Raw genomic sequence first — 23091 nt, 5'->3', positions numbered from 1 at the left:
CTCTTGAAATTTGGTACACAGACAGTCTCGACCCTAAGAAAGGACATATGCAACAATGACAGACGGTGGCTTAGTGGTTTAGCACGCCGCTTTACTGCCGATGGTCGCAGGTTCGATTCCTAGCACTGTGCAAACATTTGTATTCTTAATTGTTTGTGTCGGACAAAAATATATAAATGTATTATTATTAGTATATATTACTTTGTTTTTAAGTTTGTATTTACAAATATATATATATATATGTATTAATATTATTATATTTATATCACTTGTCTAGTACCCATAACACAAGCTCTGCTTACCGTGGTACTAAATAGCGCTATGTTAATTGTCCAGTGTTATTTATTTATTTTATCTTTATGCATTTTTAAAGCTGGGAGCCTGAACCTTTTTTTGGTTGTTGATTAAATATAAGTAAATATCACAAATAAATATCAAAATTAGTAAAAAATTACCCTTAAAAAAATTGGGGATAAATTAAAATAGGGGAATCTTGTACGGAAATTAGTAATTTTTTGAGCTAGAACGATGTCATGTATGTTTTATTTGTAAAATAATTAGCCTAAATAATTAAAAATGCTATCCAAGGCCACTATTTCCTGCGGTCGAAGTCATGGGTATAAAAGTAGTAATATTATAAATACGAAAAACCTTTTCACTAATAATAATAATAATAATCTCAGGACAATTCACACAGCGCCATCTAGACCCAAGTTAAGCTAGCTAAATCTTGTGTTATGGGTCCTAGACAACTGATACAAATACATAGATATTTTTGTTTTTCGTAAATACATATTATACATAGAAAATACCCAGACCGATACAAACAATCATACTCATGAATACAAATGTTTCTGCCGTGCGAGGAATCGAACCCGCGACCATCGGTCGTAAAGCGGTATGCTAGACCGCTAGACCACCGAGGTCGTCGAACCATAATACCAAACAACTAATAAACCACTGAATGATCTTAATTAAAATGGACCAGAGTATAATATCTGGTATATCGCTTTCATAAACAACAGACGAAATTGCTAGTAATAGCTAGTTATATATACTATATATAATAAATATTATATACATATAATAAATTAGAAAGTACTTTGAACACTTATATAAATATCCCGAGGAAGAGAGGAGCCTCCTAGCCTCCTGGCACAGGCATTTTATGCTTAAAAGGAACTTTCAACAACGTGAAAATGGTAAAACGTATTTTCAAAATTTCTTAAATGTTTAAAGAATTTTGATAATTAACTTATTAAGGGATTTATATTATTTTGTTTCAATCCACTACCAAAAATATATCCACTAAGGAAATAAATTTCCACAAAATTGCACCTAATTCTGTTAAATGTTATGATTTTAAATAAACTAGTAGTCGGCCAGTGGTCGAAATTATTACGTTCGACCATAATTAATTTAACGTTTAATAAGACTATAGACAAATAATATTAATTAATCAGTTTGACCACAGACTAACAATAAACAAAAGAGTATATGTAAATATAAAAGAGTGTGTGTCAAATACATGGTAGAGCACATACAAAAAATATTAGCATTCTGCACTCCTTCTCTATATAAATTCAAATTCAAAAATCATTTATTAATGGACATTTTAGCCGCTCATGAACGTCAAATTTTTACATTCTAATTTTAATTTTTTCCCTACCATCCAGTTCGGTATATAGATCCAATTGAGAAGAACTGGCAAGAAACTCAATAGATAATTTTAAACTTTCGTGTTTAATATACATTATTTAAATTATTAACCGGGTCTTAACACGAATAATTTTATGGCAAATAAAGGTAGTGTAGTAATCAGTCAGCTCGTCACCACGGCTAGTGCAACCTAGTCGAAACGTCGAGAGAGGCAAATACCTTTATTTGCCATAAAATTATTCGTGTTAAGACCCGGTTAATAATTTAAATAAACTCAATAGACTTTTTTTTAATGCCAGTTTATTTACAATGTATATTTATATAGGTGTCTATGTCTAACATTAAATGAAAATTCAGTGCATGAACAACTATTGCCATGCACGCTCGTCATTCAAGTAATTGTTTAGTGAGTAATAGGCCTTGCTCAGTAAATATGATTTAACAGATGTTTTGAATTTATTTAAGGGTAATTCCATAATATAATAAATATAATAAATTTCATCTCCTCCAACTCAGTGTCCGCGCAATTTCCATCATACAGGGTACAAAGTTTTTGCTTCACGTATTAATTTAATGATTAATCTAAAGTTTGTTATTAATATTATTAAATTGTCAATAAATATAATAATAATCATAAATAAATTTTATTTCATCTCCACAATTACATAATTCCAGTTTAAGGCTAACAAATAAAAATCACAAATATAATTTGTGGGAAATCTGGAGCCCAAACTAAGCCATAGCCTGTACCTTAGACACCAGGTCTCCCCTTCATATAAATTAGCTGTAACTTAGGTATCTAGTTTTAAGTTTAAACATGTTAAAAATTGTCAATATAGTGTAAAAGCATAGATAAAGTAAGTACGGTGTGAAAGATAGAGGTCAAGACGACGAGCAAAGAAAACGGCACCGGTATAGTCGTAAAAATATTGTAATTGACTTATCTATACATATAAATGAAATTGGAGTGTCTGTTTGTATATACCAAAATATCATTTTATAAATTTTCGTCTGTTTGTTCCGGCTAATCTCTGAAATGGCTGCACCAATATTGACGAAACTTTGGCAGGTAGCTTGTAATAAAGAGTAACTTAGGCTACTTTTATTTTAGAAAAATAAAGTTATATTCCACGCGGACGAAGTCGCCGAACAGCTAGATAGTGTCATATAAAATATAGTGTTTATAAAAACAGTTTCCAACATACAGTTTTATACTGTCTGCTTCACGTATTAATATAATGATATTTTTGTTATTCTTTAACAACTGTATATTTAATACTAAACAACACAAGAATACATAAAGCGAAGTCAATCTCCATTATTCCCCGCTCCACGATGCACGCTACGACTGTCAAAGGCCAAACATTTTCGAATAAAAATCTGAACGAAATCAGAAAATATGGCGCGACTGGGGTTGGGCACTCACATTATGTGGAGGTGAAATAAGTATTTGTTCTTTATTCTCGTTTATTTTATATTATATTAGATTCAGTCCGAGACTTCGTCTATAATTGACCAGAACAAAATATAGCATAGTGGACAATAACACTCCACTCTTAGTCTTATCTAATATTTTTTTTATTATAGGAAGGGCTGTTATCAGGTTTACAGGTGACCTGTATAGATCTATTCTCGCTCGCCTTTATTCAAAGTACGCTACCTAGACCCGTATAGGACAAGAATTAAAGGATATTCTTAGCAGCGATGGTTTTTATCTCCTCAAGATATAGTGTATACTTTCCAAAGTAGAAATAGTATAGCTAGTAACATACTATGGATATATAATATACTATTGACCTCCACGCGGTTCCCTCTAGAAACTATTGTGACAAATTACTGTGAATTTACCACTATGGGCTAATGGATTTTATGCGCCCATTTGCTGATCTCATAATCTACCATTCGCGCCCCGTCAGCGTATACTGATTGCGGTAGCGGATGAATAATTCCCTTATCATGCAATAAAAAAATGTATTATTCTTAATCACCTCCTAGAGACCAATCAGGTTTGTTTGTAAGAGGATAGAACCTGCGACCGTTATGACACTGTGTTAAATCTCTACACCATAAAGGCGGTCAAATGGAGGCAATAATCGGAAATAAGATGATAAATATATAAAATCCTTACGTTTTCGGAAATGGGTGCAATCCCACGGGATTTAGAGTGGATGCGGGCACGAATTATTGATGCGACACTCCCAGCGAGGATCGGCCTACACGGTTCACTTGTTAGATCCGTAAATGGTTCAGTTTTTTCCAATACAACTATATAAAATTGAGTGTCTGTTTGTAATTTTAAATTAACAGCTATTTACTAATCTATACTTCTATACTATATATGTAATAGATAAATATATATAATATAATAATAATAATAATTTATACTGTCATTGTTTGGTGATTTTTACCCGCAATGATCGGTCTATTACTCCATCAAAGGGAGATATAATATATATAATATATATATATATATATATAAACAATAATAATAATATTATAAAGCTGAAGAGTTTGTTTGTTTGAACGCGGAACTCAGGAACTACTGTAGCAAATTGAAAAAAATATATTTGTGTTGGATAGTCCATTTGTCGAGGAAGGGTTTAAGCTATATAACATTACGCTACGACCAATAGAAGTGAAGCATCAGCGAAAAATGTTAAAAAAAAACGGGGACAAAATCGTTATAGTGTTTTTTATAATCACCCGAGCGAAGTCGCGGGCACAGCTAGTTGCGCATTATGCGTAAGTAATCACATTAAAAAAATAAAAATTTAAGTGTTTTTCTGTCTGTCTGTTTCTTCTTGCTAAACGGCGGTCGCAAGCCGGCCGTTTAGCAAGAACAAACAGATTAAACGATAATATTTGAACAATAGTTCGAATAAATTTGAACGATAAAATTACTAGCAGATAGCTAATATTAAGCGAAGTAACTTTAGCTAATTTTTTTTTTAGAAATACTATTTATTTTAAGGAAATCGCTGATAACGGCTGGTCACTGACCAGTGACCAGCCGTTATCAGCAGTTATAAAAATCACTATGCAGCCGTGGAAATAATAATTGTTAATTGCTAATGACTCGTCATTTGTAGTTACCACAAAATAGATACAATGCAACCACAATTCCCCCTCCCTTGCCAAACTCTGCCCGAGCTCTCTCCTAACAGACAGTTCGGCAATTTATTTCAGTATGCTAATCCGATCTGGAAGCCTTCCATCAACACAGGCACCAGGTGTCAGGTGCACTCGGCAATCGGGGCCATCAATAATTCGTAGCTGCGTCACAGCAAATGGAATAGTTCCCATCGTACTCCGCAGGGATTATGCCGGAGAAATTCAAGGCGAATTGTATTTTGGTACTACATACATTTTCCATGTAGGGTCTGGTCTGGTCTAGTCACTGCGATTTAATCTAGTCTGGCTTTTTCCTATGTATTGTATATATATATATATATATATCCATTTATGGTATGGGTTCCAGGGAGTCATTGCGAGAGTGTTTTAAGGAATCAAATATCGTCACCGTTGCTTCTGAATACATTTATGAAAATATCATCTATGCCAGAAGGAATATAGACAGTATCAAAAGAGTTAGTGATTGCACTAATAAAAGCTTACGTAACAATAACAAACTGATTTTACCTAAATGTCGTTTGGCTAAAGTTAGTAATTCGTTTTATGGCAATTGCGTAAGGTTTTACAATAAAATACCAGTCTGTTATAAATCTCCCAGAAAAAAGATTTAAAAGCAAAAAAGCTTACTATAAAATTGAAGAATTCGTTAACGATAATAATGTTTTTATAGAAAAACTTTAAATCTATAGCACTGACAATATTATCTGATTACATTAATAATGAGTGCGTAGCGACTTCTATGTTGATTATCGCATGTCTCTTACTTGTTATACTGTAATTATTTATATAAAAAAAAACATCTATTAAAAAGAGCAACACACAAGTTTCTTGCTCGTTCTTCTTGTGATGAATCTGCATTCCGAATGAGTGGTAGAATCAAAATATGACTATTAAAAAGTGCTTGTAATGACTTTATTTGAATAAAGATTATTTCTATTTCTATTTCTATATGTACAAAAAATATATTTAAATATTTATATGAGTCGCCTAGTACTAACAATGACGATGAATATACATATGTTCAGTGCTCTTGTTCATTTTTTTTAATAAATTATCTGTATGGTATAAATAAAATTAATGAGGAGTCTGTGGTTTAAAATTATTTACTATTTGACTTGCAGCTTTTTATAAATTACTAGCTGTCCCGGCAAACGTTGTATTGCCATATAAATTAATAACGCTATAAAAAAATAGAGGTTGGTGATAGAAGGTTGATAAAAAAAAATAGAAAAAAAAATTGCACAAAAAATAAACAAATGTTAGGGGTGGACAACCCTTATAACATAGGGGTATGAAAAATAGATAGTAGCCGATTTTCACACCTACTGAATATGCATATAAAATTTCATAAAAATCGGTCAAGCCGTTTCGGTGGAGTATGGTAACTAACATTGTGACACTTTTATATATAAGATTATTATAATAATAACCTAGGACACACAGCGCCATCTAGTTCCAAACTTAGCAGAGCTCGTGTTATATCCACAACACAAGCTCTGCTAAATAAAATGAGACAACTTCAGGCATATCCCTGGATGTAGGTACAATATACATAAATTCTTTTTTTTTAATAACTTTGGATAAATTAACACAGCCTAGTCCCACGGTAAGAAGAAATTGTGTTATGGGTACTAGACAACTGAAATAAATATATAATATATACATAATATACATAGAAAACACCCAGACCGATTCCAACAACCATACCTACTCATGAATACAAATGTTTGCACCGTACGAGGAATAGAAACCACGATCATCGGAAATAAAGCGATGTACTAAACCGCTCGACCACCGAGGTCGCTCAATATATTATAACATAGTTTAAAAATATGATACGATAAAGTGTAAGCAAGTAAAATGCTAAGAGTTAGTAGTGGCCGTAACAGTAGGTATGTTTTCAATAGTTAATTCCACTAATGAATCAATGAAAGTTCGTACGGTTCGGATTTAAAACTGAGTACATCTAATAAATTATGCACTACCTCAATTAGTCAATTTAAGGGAGTACATTGTTGTTAACGAGTAGTAGGTATCCGTATCAATGGCATCAATTAGGCATCAGCTTATCAACTATCTGCAGATTCTGCCAAACAGAAGACGAAATGCCACTACACCTCCTATCTAATTGCAGCCCAGTTGCATAAGTGTAATATCTCCTTTGGAAAGTATATACTATACCCTGAGGAGATAAAAACCATCGCTGCTAAGAATATCCTTCAATTTTATCCCTGACGGGCCTAGGTAGCGAATGTAAAAAAAAGGGGGGCGAGGAACGATCAACCTGCAGGTATGTAGGTCGCAGTACTACAAGTCTTGACACCTGAGAAAAGCCCAAAAACCTCAATGAAAATTCATATCAACACAGTAGGTAAATATGATTTATGATTTATAAATTAACTAGCTGTTACCAGCGTCTACATCCGATTAGTAACTGTTTCATATTAAAACTAACTAACCCGGCAAATGTTGTTTTGCTATATAAATTAAAATCGCTATAAAAAAATAGGGGTTGGTGATAGAAGGGTAAATATTTAGAGTTGAATGTATTTTTAATGACACATAATAAAAAAATATAAATAAAACATTTTGCCCAAAAAATAATGTTAGGGGTGGACAACCATTATCACTTAGGGGTATGAAAAATAGATAATAGCCGTTTCAGAAAAGTATAGTAACTAACATTAACAATAATAATTTTTATTGCAATCTTAGATTGTGTTCCATAGTTAAATTGTACGTAACATTGAAAATACATTTAAACATATGTATGTACAACTATAAATATTCATTAATATTGGCAATGAATTTGATAATACTAATAATGGATGGACTGACTGTATTAATATTCATAATACTTCTTCTTTGTCGATTCCTCAAGATTGAGGGTCGTGACCGCCAGAAATGCTTCTTCCAACCAAAACTCTCCGGGTATTTCTATCTTGTGCTAAGTGGACCGCCGACTGTATATTTCGTTTGACGGCCTCTCGTACAAGATCAGTCCAACGTGCAGGTGCCCTACCTCTGCCCCTTCTTCCGTCCACATGGCCTACCATTATACATTTTCCTAAATTATCTGGTTTTCGACGGGTCACGTGGACGATATTCATAATAGTTATAAATAAATATTTCTAACGCCCTATTAAACGTTAGCGTATCAATGGATTCTGCAAATAATTTCTCTTTCTTTCTTGCGTTTTCCAATCCCAGTACAAAACGATCTCTCAAAGCGGTCTCCAGCTCTGTTTGAAATCCACAATACTGCACTAAATGTCGCACTCGTGCCGCCCATTCAGCCAAATCTTCTCCTAACCGTTGTTCTGCCTTATAAAATTGATAACGTTCTGCAAATGTACTCTTTCTTGAAGAAAAATGAGTATCTAATTTCTCCAAGAGATATTTATATTCTTCACTTTCTAATGGCGTAGGAAAAATGATATCCCGCGCTACGCGGTATGTGTCTTCCACCAAAGCCGTTAATAATAATGCTCGCCGTTTTATTCCACTTTTATCATTCTCTTCATTAATATCATTTGCGGTGCAGCACTGAACAAAACGACTTTTGAATATGCTCCATTCCTGAGAGCGGTGGTCAAAGGTGAGGCTACCGCCGAACATTATGTTTCCGTAACCAGCCATCACATACATTAACAATACAATTTTATTAATGCAGACTTAATTACACACGTGAATTATTACTCGTCGCCAATTTGTACTGTATTTAAATAAATAAAATGCTAAATTGCACTTCACATTTAATTAGGCTGTTCCCGCCATTTTTACAATCAGGCTCTGTCAACTGCACAGAGTACGTTATGAACAATATTAATTATGCCAAAGACCATATATACTACAATAATATATTCAAAATCTTTCATACAAACTGCGCGGTCACGACACAAAATTTGTACGAAAGCTCAGAACTGAGCTATGAGCCATTTTGTATTTCTGTGGCACGCACATGCGGGTTCACCAATATTCGATTGTATTGGTCTAAATATACTGTATTGTAGACTGTTTGTAATTAAATTTCTATGTGTACTAAGATATAAATAATAATTCTTAGATATCTACATTTATTTTCAGATTGTTTCTTGGTGAGTTTCTCCAGGCATCTTTATGCTTAAAAAGAGTCTTCAACAAGTGTAGAATGTAGTTGTAAAATTGTGTTAACTAAATAAAAAAAATTTAATTTTTTAAATTATGAAAGGCTTACTTCCGAATATTCAACCTAAATTCCTGCTTGTGGTGAAGTTTCGTGAGTATTGTACCTGATTTCCTAAATATAATAATGCCTGGACAATTTCACATAGCACTATCTTCCAAGCTAAGTAGAGCTTGTGTTATGAGTAGGTATCTACTAGACAACTGATAGAAGTACATAAATACACACATAGAATAAATATACATATAAATATCCAGACACAAACAATCGTACCCATGAATATATCCTAGTTTCATACGATGTGTTGAACCCACGACCACCGGAATTAGACGGTCTGCTCTACCGCTAGCCCATCGAGTTCAAACAATGCCGATAAATAACTTCATACAAGTGTTACAGTACATAGCTATTCGAAGTACATGGGAACTTTGTTATGAAAGCCTATAATTTCGATCGGTTGAACGTATCGCTTCGATTTGCTAATAAACTATTCATATAGCATTTCATATACCCTTACAACCCCACCATGGCTTTATACAATCGGTGCTGTAGAAATTCACCGTTAGTTTAGGAGTTCAATTATCAATAATTACTCGATAGGCTTACAGTAAACTTTTGTTGTATACTGTACTGGCTAATCGGAAATGTATTTTTTATTCTAATTTTGTACTTAAATTTAAAATTCTAATATTGTATATTTTATTTTATACTTCAATGCCTCAACGATCGTTCCTAATACATATCTCCGTATTACAAGTTTTTTCTGTATTTTCTTTTTACCTATATATACATACTAGCTGTACCCGCGGGTTCACTCGCATGAAATTTATAGCCTATATGTTATTCTGATGTATAAGCTATATTACTGTAAAGTTTCATATCAAAACTAGTGCAGTAGTTTTTGCGTGAAAGAGTAGTAAACATCCATCCATATTCACAAACTTTCGCGTTTATAATATAAATAACTAGCTGTCCCGGCAAACGTTGTTTTGCTATATAAATTAATAATGCTCTAAAAAAATAGGGGTTGATGATAGAAGGGTGAAAATTTAGGATTGTATGTATTTTGTATGTTGTATCATAAAAAATTAGAAACTAAAAATTTTGTCTAAAAATTAAAAAATATTTAGGAGTGGACTACCCCTAACATTTAGGGGGATGAAAAATAGATGTTGGCCGATTCTCAGACCTACTCAATACGGTCACAAAATTTCATGAGAATCGGTCAAGCCGTTTCGGAGGAGTATGGGAACGAAAACTGACACGAGAATTTTATATATAAGATAAGATAGTTCGATAGGTCAGTGTGCTTAATGATATCTCAGGTTCGAGTCTTGGTTGGAACATTTTAATAATAATATATCCCTGCACAATTCACATCGTCATCTAATCCCAAGCTAAGCAGAACTTATTTTATGGTTACTAGATAACTGATATATCTATACACATAGATTTTTTTTTAAATACATACGTAATATATATAGTAAACACCCATACTATTACAAAATCATACTCATGAATACAATTGTTTGTAACGTGCGATGAACAGAACCCGCGACTATCGGAAGTAAGATGCTAAACCGCTAGACCACCGGGGGTATGAAATAAAAATTATACAGGTATATATGTATACTATACATGCTACATAAATGGAAGTTTAAAAACAAACAGAAACTACAGAATCGCTAGAAGCGAGCGGTGCGCAAGTTGTTCCCACGGTAAGCCCCTACAGCACTCTACATCAACTTACTTTTAAACACCACCTACTTAAACAAACGTCGTGTAAGTTTCAGTTAAGTTGTGTAAGTCGACGCACACACACCCACATAATACATACTCGATATATCGGAGAGCTTAAAAGTTTCTATCAGGTTTTTTTACACAAAAGGCTTAAATATATACTGTGAAACCATACAAAGATTTTGTTATTATCACATACTGATAAAAAGTAATATATCAGAACCATCTAGTCCCAAGCAGAGATAAATACATAAATATTTTTTTAAATACATACATACTATACATAGACTATACTTTGAGCGAAACAAACTATCATACTTATGAATGCAAATGTTTGTACCGTGCCAGGATCGAACCCGCGCCCATAAATATAGATAATACTGTCTGTTGTTCATCATTGGCTTAACGTCTTATATACTTATGTGTGTATAATTTGTATAACGAATACCAGCATATTGAACTTATATAAAAAAAGGTAATCATTATATTTGTATTTTTATATGTTCCCCTTTTTATATTATTTCTTGTCTCTGTATCTAAATATATATAACTCAAAGGCGACTGACTGACATAGTGATCTATCAACGCACGGCCCAAACCACTGTATGGATCGGGCTGAAATTTGGCATGCAGGTAGATGTTAAGACGTAGGCATCCGCTAAGAAAGGATTTTGATAAATTCCACCTCTAAATTAACGCGAGCGAAGCCGCGGGCAAAAGCTAGTCTTGGTATAAGATACAAATATACTTATTCAAATAAATTAATTTTAAAAACAGAAATCCACCGTCCGAGCCTAACCACAATGATGATTTAAAAGAGAAGAATGGGCAAGACTCTATAATTGAAATTGTTACTGTACAAAAACTTAATTTCTTTTTAATATAACTACCAAACAAGCTGACGACCTATCTAACGGTAAATGGCAAAACTGCGCCTATATACATGACTATGATAAGTGATGTCATGCATCAGAGACGCCCATAGTACTCATTATTTCTTGCTATACCAGAGAAGTAAAGTTTTGTGCCTTCCTGCCAAGTAATTTTACTCCCTTATATACTTAGCTAACCCAATTTTTTTTTATTGGGTTGCTTGTGCTATTGTCAAGTGCATGGACCTGTAGCACTGCGACCTACATAGATCTATTGTACTCGCCCTTTTCAAAGTTCGCAACCTAGACCCGTCAGGGACAAGAATTGAAGGATATTCTTAGGAGCGATGGCTTTTATCTCCGCAGGAAAGAGTGTGAACTTTCCAAAGGAGATATTTAGTTTATACATGAGTGGGCTACAACCACATAGGATGTGTAGTGGCATTTCCACTTCAGTTTGGCAAAATCTGCAGATCTTTGTTGTGCTAGCCCAAAGACACCCTTATTAACGTATGAAAAAAATCTTCAAAACACCATCTCCCTATCAGAGGTGTGACGAGGTACGTGGGATCCTTACCCACTAAAAACCACACAGTGTAGCTATCAGATCCATTGCCGGAGCCGTGAGGTCGCGTTAGGAATAGACTATATAACCTAGATTAACACAAATAAAATAGGTGAGCTTGTCACTACAGAAGACTAGTGTCGTCCGTCTATACATCTGTCTCACCCATTTCATCCAGCAACAAAGTAGCCTCTTTGTATAGCCATTAGAGCTATGTGCCGAAGTCGTGAGTCGGATACCAAAACACAGCCTACAAAGAGGCTACTTTGCAGCTGGATGAAATGGGTGAGTAGTCAGACATATAGACGGATGAGTTTGTAGGCTATATGTAGTAAAACTTAATTACTTAGTCAGGTGTAGTGATCAAATCAGAGCAATTACTACAAATGACATTGGTTAAACCCAAATACATTTATTTTATTCCAAAAGAGCCTTAATTAGCCTTAATGCCGTATGGCATTCTATAGCTAAATCTTAAGATATAATCAGAAAGTGTTGTGTGTAATATCAAGAACTGCGATAAATTCATTAATATACTATATAATAATGTTGAGAAAATCTTTTGATATTAATATATTTAAAGTTTAATTTTTGTATTGCTTAATCAAAAAAAAATATATAATATGTCATTTTACTCTCTACCATCTTACCATTAAAACATTTTTCCAGTTATAAATAGTTTAATTACACATTTCTACAACATACATATATAGAGAACAACTATACTAGAAATAAATATATATAGAGTAATATAAAGTTCTTTTATTTTTGTTATTATTTGTTTAAAGAAAACACAAGCAACTTTAGAATATTTACCATTTACCTATATGTTACAGTTAGTTAATTTAGTTTTCAAAAAAGAAAATTATGTTTACATTATGTTTATGATGCCGACTGTACAAGAAGTCTGAGTTAGTACAAGTTATAATATGTTCAGTTGTTCACATACAGCATTAATATATTATGGAGTGGAACGATCAATATAATAACACAATAAGGGAAGGGTTCATTTGTTGTATTGTATTTAATATTAACAATGACTATTAATACAATAGGCTTATTTCTATTTATTTCTATAGATACAGCACTAAAAATAATTATTTCTATCACTAACAACACACGTAATCCGAAACCATTTTTTTAAATATCTTTTAATGTTCTAGTTGCGCCCGCGACTGCATCCGCGTAAAATGACAATACTTCCTGAGCAGACTTTTCATCTGCTCTTTCAACCCTTACAAACTTTTTCGCATTAAAAAGTAGCTATGTCCTTTATCAGGGTCTAGAATATCTGTGTACCAAATTTCATTTAAATAGGTTCAGTGGTTTCAGCGTGAAAAGACAGACAGACAGACAAGGAGAGTTACTTACGCATTTATAATATTAGTAAGGATATGATCATATTATAACAGAAAACTTTTTTTTGCGAAACCCCAAAAATTACGTAGTGAAGAAGTGCTTTTTCATGGCTACAAAAAAAGAAGACGAGGCAGAGGCCACTAACTAAAGTCCATAGAGACATGAAGGAGTTGAGCCTGCTAAATGACGATTACCAGCGAAATGCATAGTGGCTCAAGATTAGGAAAGTCGACACCGCGTAACGAGAAGAGGCGAGAATGAAGAAGATGTCATAAACACTATTTCTACTTTATATTATACAAAAAATTACATTTCATTTACAAAAAAAATATCGTTGTCATCCAACTCGGCACATCGAGGCAGTGTTACCCAAGATACTAGCTGCGTTCCCTCGTACATGCTTACCTTCTGGGCAAAGTAGTTACCAACTCTCGGGTCACTAGTAACCTGATGATCAGTGCTGAAGTATCCGTCAAAAACATTTAGGCTTCTGGCCTCCATGCGCCTAAAGTCCAAGTTCGAGTATTCTTAATAGTCTTTATTGAGATGAACTTAACCTGATAACTCAGCTTTAAAAGCAAACATTAAACTTTAAAAAATTAAACACAAAGTAATTTATTGTAGGAATTGCATCTTTCTGTAGATATGTTTGCAAGCGACAAAGACGAAGATTCGAGTACTTATACCTCTTCAAAATTTCCGCCTTCATTGACTGAAATTAAAATAAATGTGCTTACATTTATTTTGATTACCAGATCCAACTAATAATGTTTTGTTATTTCTTGGCAACGGAAGCGAAGTGACTACGAGAGGACTGTAAGTGGTACGCGCCTAATAAAAGAAGACGTCGCAGAAGAGGAAGTGCTGCCCGGCACCGAAGCCGTAAATGTTTTGTGTGCTGCCCCAGAAGGGGGTGAAACCGACAAAAGAGGACAAGGAGTAGAAAAATATAATTTGTAGCTAATTAGATAAGGCGCTGAAATTACACGGTACGGTCCTGTAAAAGACTCATGTGCAACACTCGTTACGTTCGCGAGTATATAATGACATGTTTATCCGAGTCATTGTTCATAGGTCGCCATTTCGTGCCCCGCTACTCTCGAAAAACCGGTGATGTTAATGGTCAGATAAGGCAGTTGTTAGCCATATCTGATCATTAAACAGAACCATATCTTACTTGCTTGGCGGCTGAGAATAGGTGAAATTGACGTACCCACGCAGACGACTTTTTACAAATTTACCTCGGTATAACTGTGTTTTGAGTTGAACGAATTGCTTTACACCTTGACAGAATCGGTGTTGAATCAAAAATTAAATAACGTTCTCGTAACCTTATTTTGGTACACAAAATAATTAATGGTACCCAAATTACTCTAGTACAAATTTAGAACGACCTATAATAATAATATATTATTAAAACAACTAGAGCAAGGAGATAGTAACCGTCAAAGCCACTAGCGAGTATCTCTGTACCAAATAATTCTGCCGCCGTGGTAACACCTTCTTGCAGACTGTCTTCCAGTTTAAAAACTGAAATGTGGCAATTAAAGTATAGGTATGAAGTATTACGGGGCAGCAGTAACGTTACACAAAGACTATAAATCTATTGCTAAACTTCGGTTATACCTAAATGACTAGCTTTTGCCCGCGGCTTCGCTCGCGTTAATTTATCCCTTTAGGGGTGGAATTTATCAAAATCTTTTCTTAGGGAATGCCTGCGTCATAGTAGTTTATGCATGCAAAGTATCAGGCCGATCGGTTGAAAATTGACAAAGTTTCATACAAACTTTCATCCCCTATTTTATCCCCTTGGGGGTAAAATTAATGAAAATCCTTTCTTAGCGGATGCCTACGTCACAACATCTACCTGCATGCCAAATTTCAGCTCGATCCGTCCAATGGTTTGGGCTGTGCTTTGATAGATCACTATGTCAGTCACCTTTGAGTTATATATATTTAGATATACAAAGTGCAAAAAAGTTTATTCATTACTAGTCACCAAATTTTTCGTCAAATATTCCCTCCTGGTCGAAAACTTCTAAGATGGTTACAATTATTGTATTATAAAGCTTAGTGGAAAGTCAGCTGCAGTTCCAAGAGGGTTGGGTTCAGGAAAAGCGCCTTAGTAAATATGTAAAAAAAAACAATCATATCTTCCCAGTTCAAATTGAATTAGTTGAACCTACATTGAAGATAAAAAATAGTCAGCTGGTTGTAACATAATGTATTATACGTCAGCTGACGGCATGTATAAAATTGATAACCTTGACCTGTTTCTAGCTGGGAGGCCATACGCTTCATCGTCATAACTTCTTAATAAATCATGATATTTGCCACAGAAGTAATAATTGGATTGAAGGAGGATGTAGGGTAATTATAACCCTGGACAATTAACAGCTTGCGTTCTGAGTACTAGGCAACTGTTATAAATACTATATATTTTTTAGTAAATATATTTATAATATACATATAAAACACCCAAACCTGTAAAACCATCATACTCAAGAATGCAAATGCTACAAACATTACGTAATAATCCATACAAGTAATCGAATTCGCGACCACCGGATGAAAAGCGGTGTCCTATACCGCTAGACTACTGACCCCATCATTTCTATCATTCAAAATCCAGCTGATTACACATTATCGAATTACATGAAGCTTACTGAACACAAACTTTCGCAAAATTCAGTAAACTAATTTGTTTAAAAATTCGACGCTAAAGAAGCAAATAGCGATTATAAAAATGATTCAATAAATCGGTTATCAAAGCGAATTACTGAAGCAGTCTTAGAATCAGTCTGTAGCCGATGCAATCAGTCGAGAACCGAAACGCGCCATTTGAGCGATCATCTCGTTAAACATCGAGTATCGCCTCCCAAGTAATAGAATTTTATAAAGGGCAAACTGGCACAGCATAAATGGGAGTATCTGCAGATCAGACTTACGAGATAAATATTTTATACTTGTTCTACACCGCGGCTTTGTCTGTGCGTGTTGAAATAACCGATCTAGTATCCATCTACCATTTTAGCAAAATTTAATTTGAAATATTAGTTACAATTTGCACTCATAAACGAGATGTTTCTTGTCTGTATTTACTACTTTTTTGTTATTAAGTAATAAACCTATTAAAATAAATCAAATATATCTGTATAAATAAAAATGACATGCTTGCCACTTATTTGGCTGAATTATGCTATTATTGCGTTTGTAATTAATCTTAAATAAGGAAAGAGAGTAAATGTTGAAAAATAACATTAAAAACACGGACTCTTCCAGACATGACGACAAAAGTAGGATCATCTATCGGGTTCTATTGTATTTTCAAACCACCGAAACAAAATTTCTCTAGCCATTTACGAAAAGTTTGGTGACAGATATATTACGTACAAAAGAAGTCAAATTTAAAATAAAAATATTAATCAAATGAAAAAAAAACATAACAGTCATTAGTCCAAGTGTTTCATTTGTCATACGTGACAATAATGTTCTACATGTTTTTTTTTAAGTCAATTTATTGTAATATCTTTTCCAATGCCGTCCAATGGTACTGATTCAGTTGTTGTCAAAAATGGAAGGAAAGTCAACGTAACTTATTATCTTCGAACCCGTGACCAACTAAAATAATGTCGGTGACCTAAGCCGCTAGCCCACCGAGGCCGTCAAATGAATCTCTTGTTATTTAGTAATATTATATTAAATATTAGGTTTTTTAACAACTGTATCTACTGTCAATGTAAAGAGAAAAAATTGAGTTAACTTACCGAAACTTAGAGCATAGTGTAAATAGGCGAGAGTTAGCACCAACGTTGCAACTGTAACAAAGACAACAATTTTTTTTAAAAACTATGCGAATATTTAAAACTTCAATACTATGGGAAATATAAAAATCTCAAAATATTTTGTGTTTACTTTATGAAGTGGTCATACAAACAGTTGCTTTATTAACTTTAATGTCTATGCATACATTCATTTGGAGAAAAAAAAGAAGAAAAAAGTACATGTAAGCAAAAACTTTTAGAAATTAATATCAATTAATCACAAATATAACAAATCAAGATCGGCCTGAAGATCGTGCACAGTGGCGTGTCATGGGAAAGGCCCAAGTCCAACAGTGGATGATGATGATCAGGATTATTACAAATAAAACAATATTTATTCGTATAAGAGACTTTCCGTTCCGTATTTTTGTTTGTTGGCATTCCTAAATATAAATAAAAGTACTTCCTAAATATAAATCAATGAATCTACTGAACCAGTAATTTCATAATATATTTTTAAGGGACATAAAACATCTTTTTTAACTGCATTTGAAATATTTTCCCGAAAAATACATATAAAATAAGACACTATACGCCCTCTTAAAAATACCATCTTTTATTTTTGGTTTTTGAAAATTTATTATATAATATTATAAACGCGAAAGTTTATGAATATGGATGCATGTTTGTTACTCTTTCACGCAAAAACTACCGAAGGGATCTTTATGAAACTATACAGTAATATAACTTATATATCAGAATAACATATAGGCTATAATTTAAAAAGATATTATATGGATTGAGCGAAATATGATGATAAATATGAAGTAAGTGTGATGCAGAAAGAATGAATATACATTAAATCATTTGCAGTATTTTTTAAAATCCAAAGCAAACAAAATATACAAATTTTAATATGTTATTCTATTGGTATAATATGTATTTTGTTATATCACACCTCTCGTATACATTGCGTAAAACTTGGAAGCGAGGGGCGCGCACCACCCCCGTCTGTTCTATCGGTACTGAAGGCTGAAACTTCAGTTGGGAAGTTTACCAGCGTAGCAGTTACGGCGCATGTGTCGTATAATGCTATATTTAGATTTATCTTTTGCATGAATTAGTCTAAATAATAATGATATCTCAGGACAATTAGCACAGCGCCATCTAGTCCCAAGCTAAGGAGAACTTGTGTTGTGGGTGCTAGACAACTGATAAAAATCTATGTATGTTATATATATTTTTAAATATATATATAGATATATTATAGTTGAGTAGGATAGAAATGCCTGGAGAGATTTGGTTGGAAGAAGCATTCCTGGTGGTCACGATTCTCAGCCTTGAGAAATCGACATTGAAGAAGAGAAGATATTATATTATTATTATACAGTCATTTAGTATCCTCTAAGTAATAAGTCATAGTTATTTCTTCATATAAACCGTCTTTCTATAATACATATATTATAATATTGTGTGTATTATTAATCAGCATTATACAATTGTAGCTGTGCTCGCTGCAACCGCGGACACAGCTACAATTGTTTAATGCTAATTAGGAAGGAATTAATCTGGGAGAAACATCGTGATGCAAGGTTCTTATATATATGACGATAGATCTTCTAATAACAACTAAAAATACTGAAATCACTGTAATTCACGACTCACGTTCAAACAGTAAAATTTAGAGCAGCGTCGAGTCTCAAAAATAATATACTTTACGACGCAAGGCGGAGGTAAAACGATCCCGGATGATTGGGTACAGTCGAATCAAGTGGTTAATATCATGAACATAATAACATTGGACAATTTACACAACGCCATATAGTCCTAAGATAAGAAGCTTGTGTTATGGGTATTAGATAACTGATATTGTGCCTACACTTGTAATAATTCTGTCCACACTCGACACACTTCCATTAGTTTACCTCTCCAGATAAAATACATTTAAGTTAAGTGTAAAGTCATTCCACGTTACGACTCCGCGTCGAATGTACACGTTACTACTAATCCATGTATCATGAAAAAAATAACCCTGGACAATTTATACAAGGCCATATAGTTCCAAGATAAGCAGCTTATGTTATGGGTATTAGACGACTGATATTGTACCTACACTTGTAATAATTCTGTCCACACTCGGCACACTTCCATTAGTTTACCTCTCCAAATAACATACATTTAAGTTAAGTGTAAAGTCAGTCCACGTTACGACTCCGCGTCGAATGTACGCGTTACAAATAAGCCACGTAGCACACTACCAAATAAACTTACTAATATATAATTAATGGTACAATTATTTCACCTATATACTCACTACATAAGTACGACAATAAACAATATATTATGTAGCGACACCTCATCACATCATACATAACGCTACAGTGGTGAGGTGATAACACCACCGCGCTATAATATAAATTATTAATTCCGATACTATTATCACGTGTGAGATCACAAAAGTTCAGTTTGGAAACATAAACTAAAAGATCTATTCTAGTAGATAGCTTTATAAGAAATTACTTAGAATTAAAACCCTATCATCAGCAACTAGAAATTTTATACTTTTCAATTCCCCCTCCGATCGATCCCCCGTCCAATTCAAAAGGGGATTAAAATTACGACGGCCTGAGTCGGGGTTCGAACCCCTAGCGGTGCCCTCAGACTAAAGTCGTATCCATCAGACGGGAGTTTGCCTTCAGCCGCTTCATAAGTCCTTCCGCAGGTTTGGAGTGCTATCTGCACTCGGCCTCTATCGTCCGGTGAAGCTGTAAAGGTCAGCTGCGGCCAACATTAGAGTAGTCCGAAAAAAACATTTTAGTTCCTCGCTAACGAAGTCGCGCGAAACAGCTAGTCGAACTAATATTTTAGATGACTTCTTAAATTACGAAGCTGGAGAAACGGCGTTGTAATTTTTAAAAGAAAATACAACAAAACTTCCTCTCTGGCTACCCATAAACAATCTTATTTCGAATAATGGCCACTTTTAAAAAGGAACAAGAGCGCTTCATTTTGCAGAGCTAATAAAAGGGTGGGCGAGATCGTAGGCGGGATGGGGGGTAGGGGGACGTTCTATTACTTGGACCGAGTTAATAGCTTACGTGCATATTGCATTGGTTCCATCTCGTGATTGGCTTTTTTTAAGTGTCCGTTTTATAATGTCTATTGAAAACAGGACTACAAAATTATACAGAGTGTTTCTAAATAGTAAAAGTGCTTTTTTTCAATTTTTTTTCAACATATTTTAATTTTTTATATGTATGGTGAAAATCAATCACTTTTCGAATTTACCAACAGTATGAGAGGAGCTGCTAGCACATGCTCAAAATACAAGGCTCGGCTGAGTGTCCACTCCAATGAACTAGCTTAGAGGATACTCACTAACAAACACTGAAAACGCCTGAAAAGAAGGCATCAACTAGATTCGGATAAGCCTGTTGCTTTTTTATTTGTTGTTCAGCTCTTAATTACTGAATTTATGCCAGAGGGCGTCATGAAAGACTCGCACTCAATGGACTGCAGACCCTCATTGCTATCTCCCGATCAATCCGATTATAGTAAATATACTGCTCGCGGATATACCAGGAACAAAAAAAAATATGGTAGCAGTTGAATCAGGTGGTTAATAATAACAGTAATATAACTGGACAATACACACAGCGCCATCTAGTCCCAAGATAAGCAGAGCTTGTGTTATGGGAAGATATTTATATTATCTGAATACGCTTGTTTGTATTGGATATATTGAATTGGAATAATATAAACAGTAACAATTTTAATTAAGCTTTCACAATACATTAGGGAAAACCGGATATAAATCGGTTAAGCCGTTTTTGAGATTAGCGCGCACAAAGGAGCGCACATAAAAATTGTAATTATTGTATGATTTTTTTTTTTATAGTTACGCCCTTATTTCCATAGACTGAAGGTCCATTCCCTTTTTTTTTTAAACGTGTCTTTCTATTATTGTTATTTTTTCCACGCCTTCATTGCTCCGCGAATAATATACATTGTGGGTTCCCGCAGTTTTTTTAGCATTGTTTTGATTTGTATTACTTTGATAAAAGTCCCCAATAATAGTTTTTTTCGTTTATGTTTCATTCACAGTGAGCGATCAGTCTTTTCATTTTTAGTATATGTATAGATGAATTCACAAAATTAAGTATAATAGCTACAAGCACTGCTTTGTTTGGGATAGTTATTTAACTTGTTATTAGTTACATCATAATGGAGATCAATGGCCCCATTGCTAGCAATCTACTACACTGTACAATCTACAAGCCTCAAATAAAATTATGTAAGATGGCCTTTTGTAATAAACTCCTTTAACATACTCTTTTGGGGGGAAGGAAATTGTTAGTAATATGGTGTCTAGTGTCCCCATTGCTAGCAATTTACCATGTCAAGTTGACCTCTACACAGTCCCCCTGGAAACCATTGTGATAAATTCCACAAATTTGCCACAATGTAATAACTGACCTGACTTCATGCTCATATTATCATCCGCCACCGCATTAGCACAGGCGGGTGTATCATTCCATTATCATAACTAAAAAAACATACTCTTATGCTCTATTACAGCAGCTCATGAGCACCCGCAACACCAGGGAAACTACAAGTGTGATGTCGGCCTTTCAAAAGGAATAAGCTCTTTTGTCATATTACAAAATTGTATTGGGTCAGTTTGTTTATTTAGTTATAATCTGTGTGCTATAGTTTTTATTGTTTTTATGATATTATTTAAGAGCTCCTGTTATTTAGATACTGTTACAAATATCCTAAGATCTTTGTTACAGCCTTGAAATATCAGTCATGGTAAATGTCTTATTAATACAATGCCTACAATTGTAAACTACTGAAAAAAAAGGTTAAAACAATATTTAGAAAATCAACTTTATAACTAATATATAAGTCATGTTTAAAAATTAAAATAGAAAGGCAAAGATTTATAAATTGGTTTTATATAGAAAGTTCTAAGCAACACAAATGCTTAGAATGTTAAGATGTTACGTGTAGTAGTTACTTGTTCACTGATATTAAACAAATATGAATAAGAATTACAGAGGAATAAATGTGGTGTTTTATAAAAGATATTAATGAGAATTAATCCTAAATTGAATCTATGTAATAAAGGTTCTTAAAAAAGAAGAGCTTACACAGTCTCATATAAAAATTGTTTTATTCTAAGGGGCTGGTGGTAATTTTCTTAGAAGACGAAATTTAAAAATGGAATGAAAGTGTGGTTGGGTATTAATTTATTTTTTAATGATGTTACTCGTAGATGCAACGCAGGTATAGACAAATGTTTCTAATTTATAACTTTTTAAGATCAATGTTTAAAAATATATTTACAATTGTCAATATTGCAGATTGTCGTTTTAATTTAATTAATTGTAAACTATATAAAATGTATTGACAATAACTGTGTTGACCCTCCAAATAAATAATTGTAATCAAAAAGTAATACGCAAGTACCGATACCGGCAAATAATCAGAACGTGTAAATTTATTAAAAGCATACTAAGATAATAAATTATACATATATTAAAAAGACTAAGATAACCAATTATATGGATATTTACTCACATTTGTCCATATTTTATTATTTATTTATAAACAGGTCCACTTTAAATTATTATTAAAGTTGCAGATAGCTTGCTGAATATAAAAATGCTTTTAAATTTATTTTCAATTTACTATAAAATTTGTAAGCAACTAAATAATTATTTATCCAAACTAAAATTATAAAAGAAAGAAAATAAATTGAAAAATAAACTTTTAATAATCATTTCATAAATAAAAAGACAATGAATGAGTAAAGTTTACAAATTTGAACTT

At 33.4% G+C, this 23091-nt stretch overlaps 1 protein-coding gene across 1 annotated transcript in view; it reads right to left on the bottom strand.

The window, feature by feature from the left end:
• The window catches only part of LOC131841002 (beta-1,3-glucosyltransferase-like), a 41375-nt gene extending 18325 nt beyond the window's left edge, over positions 1 to 23050 (bottom strand). The window contains exons 1-2 of the mRNA XM_059189232.1: positions 22840 to 23050; positions 17260 to 17310 (exon numbers count right to left, since the gene is read on the bottom strand). Of these exons, the coding sequence (XP_059045215.1) occupies positions 17260 to 17310; positions 22840 to 22849 (61 nt within the window). The 5' untranslated portion in view covers positions 22850 to 23050. The remainder of the gene's footprint in view (positions 1 to 17259; positions 17311 to 22839) is intronic.
• Between the last annotated feature and the right edge of the window lie 41 nt (positions 23051 to 23091).

Source organism: Achroia grisella, unplaced genomic scaffold (genome assembly GCF_030625045.1).
Source record: "Achroia grisella isolate CSIRO2021 unplaced genomic scaffold, CSIRO_AGI_Agris_v1 utg157, whole genome shotgun sequence".
NCBI classification, from domain to species: Eukaryota; Metazoa; Arthropoda; class Insecta; order Lepidoptera; family Pyralidae; genus Achroia; species Achroia grisella.
Note: the sequence above shows the minus strand (reverse complement) of the source record. Positions and strands in the feature narration are given on the sequence as shown.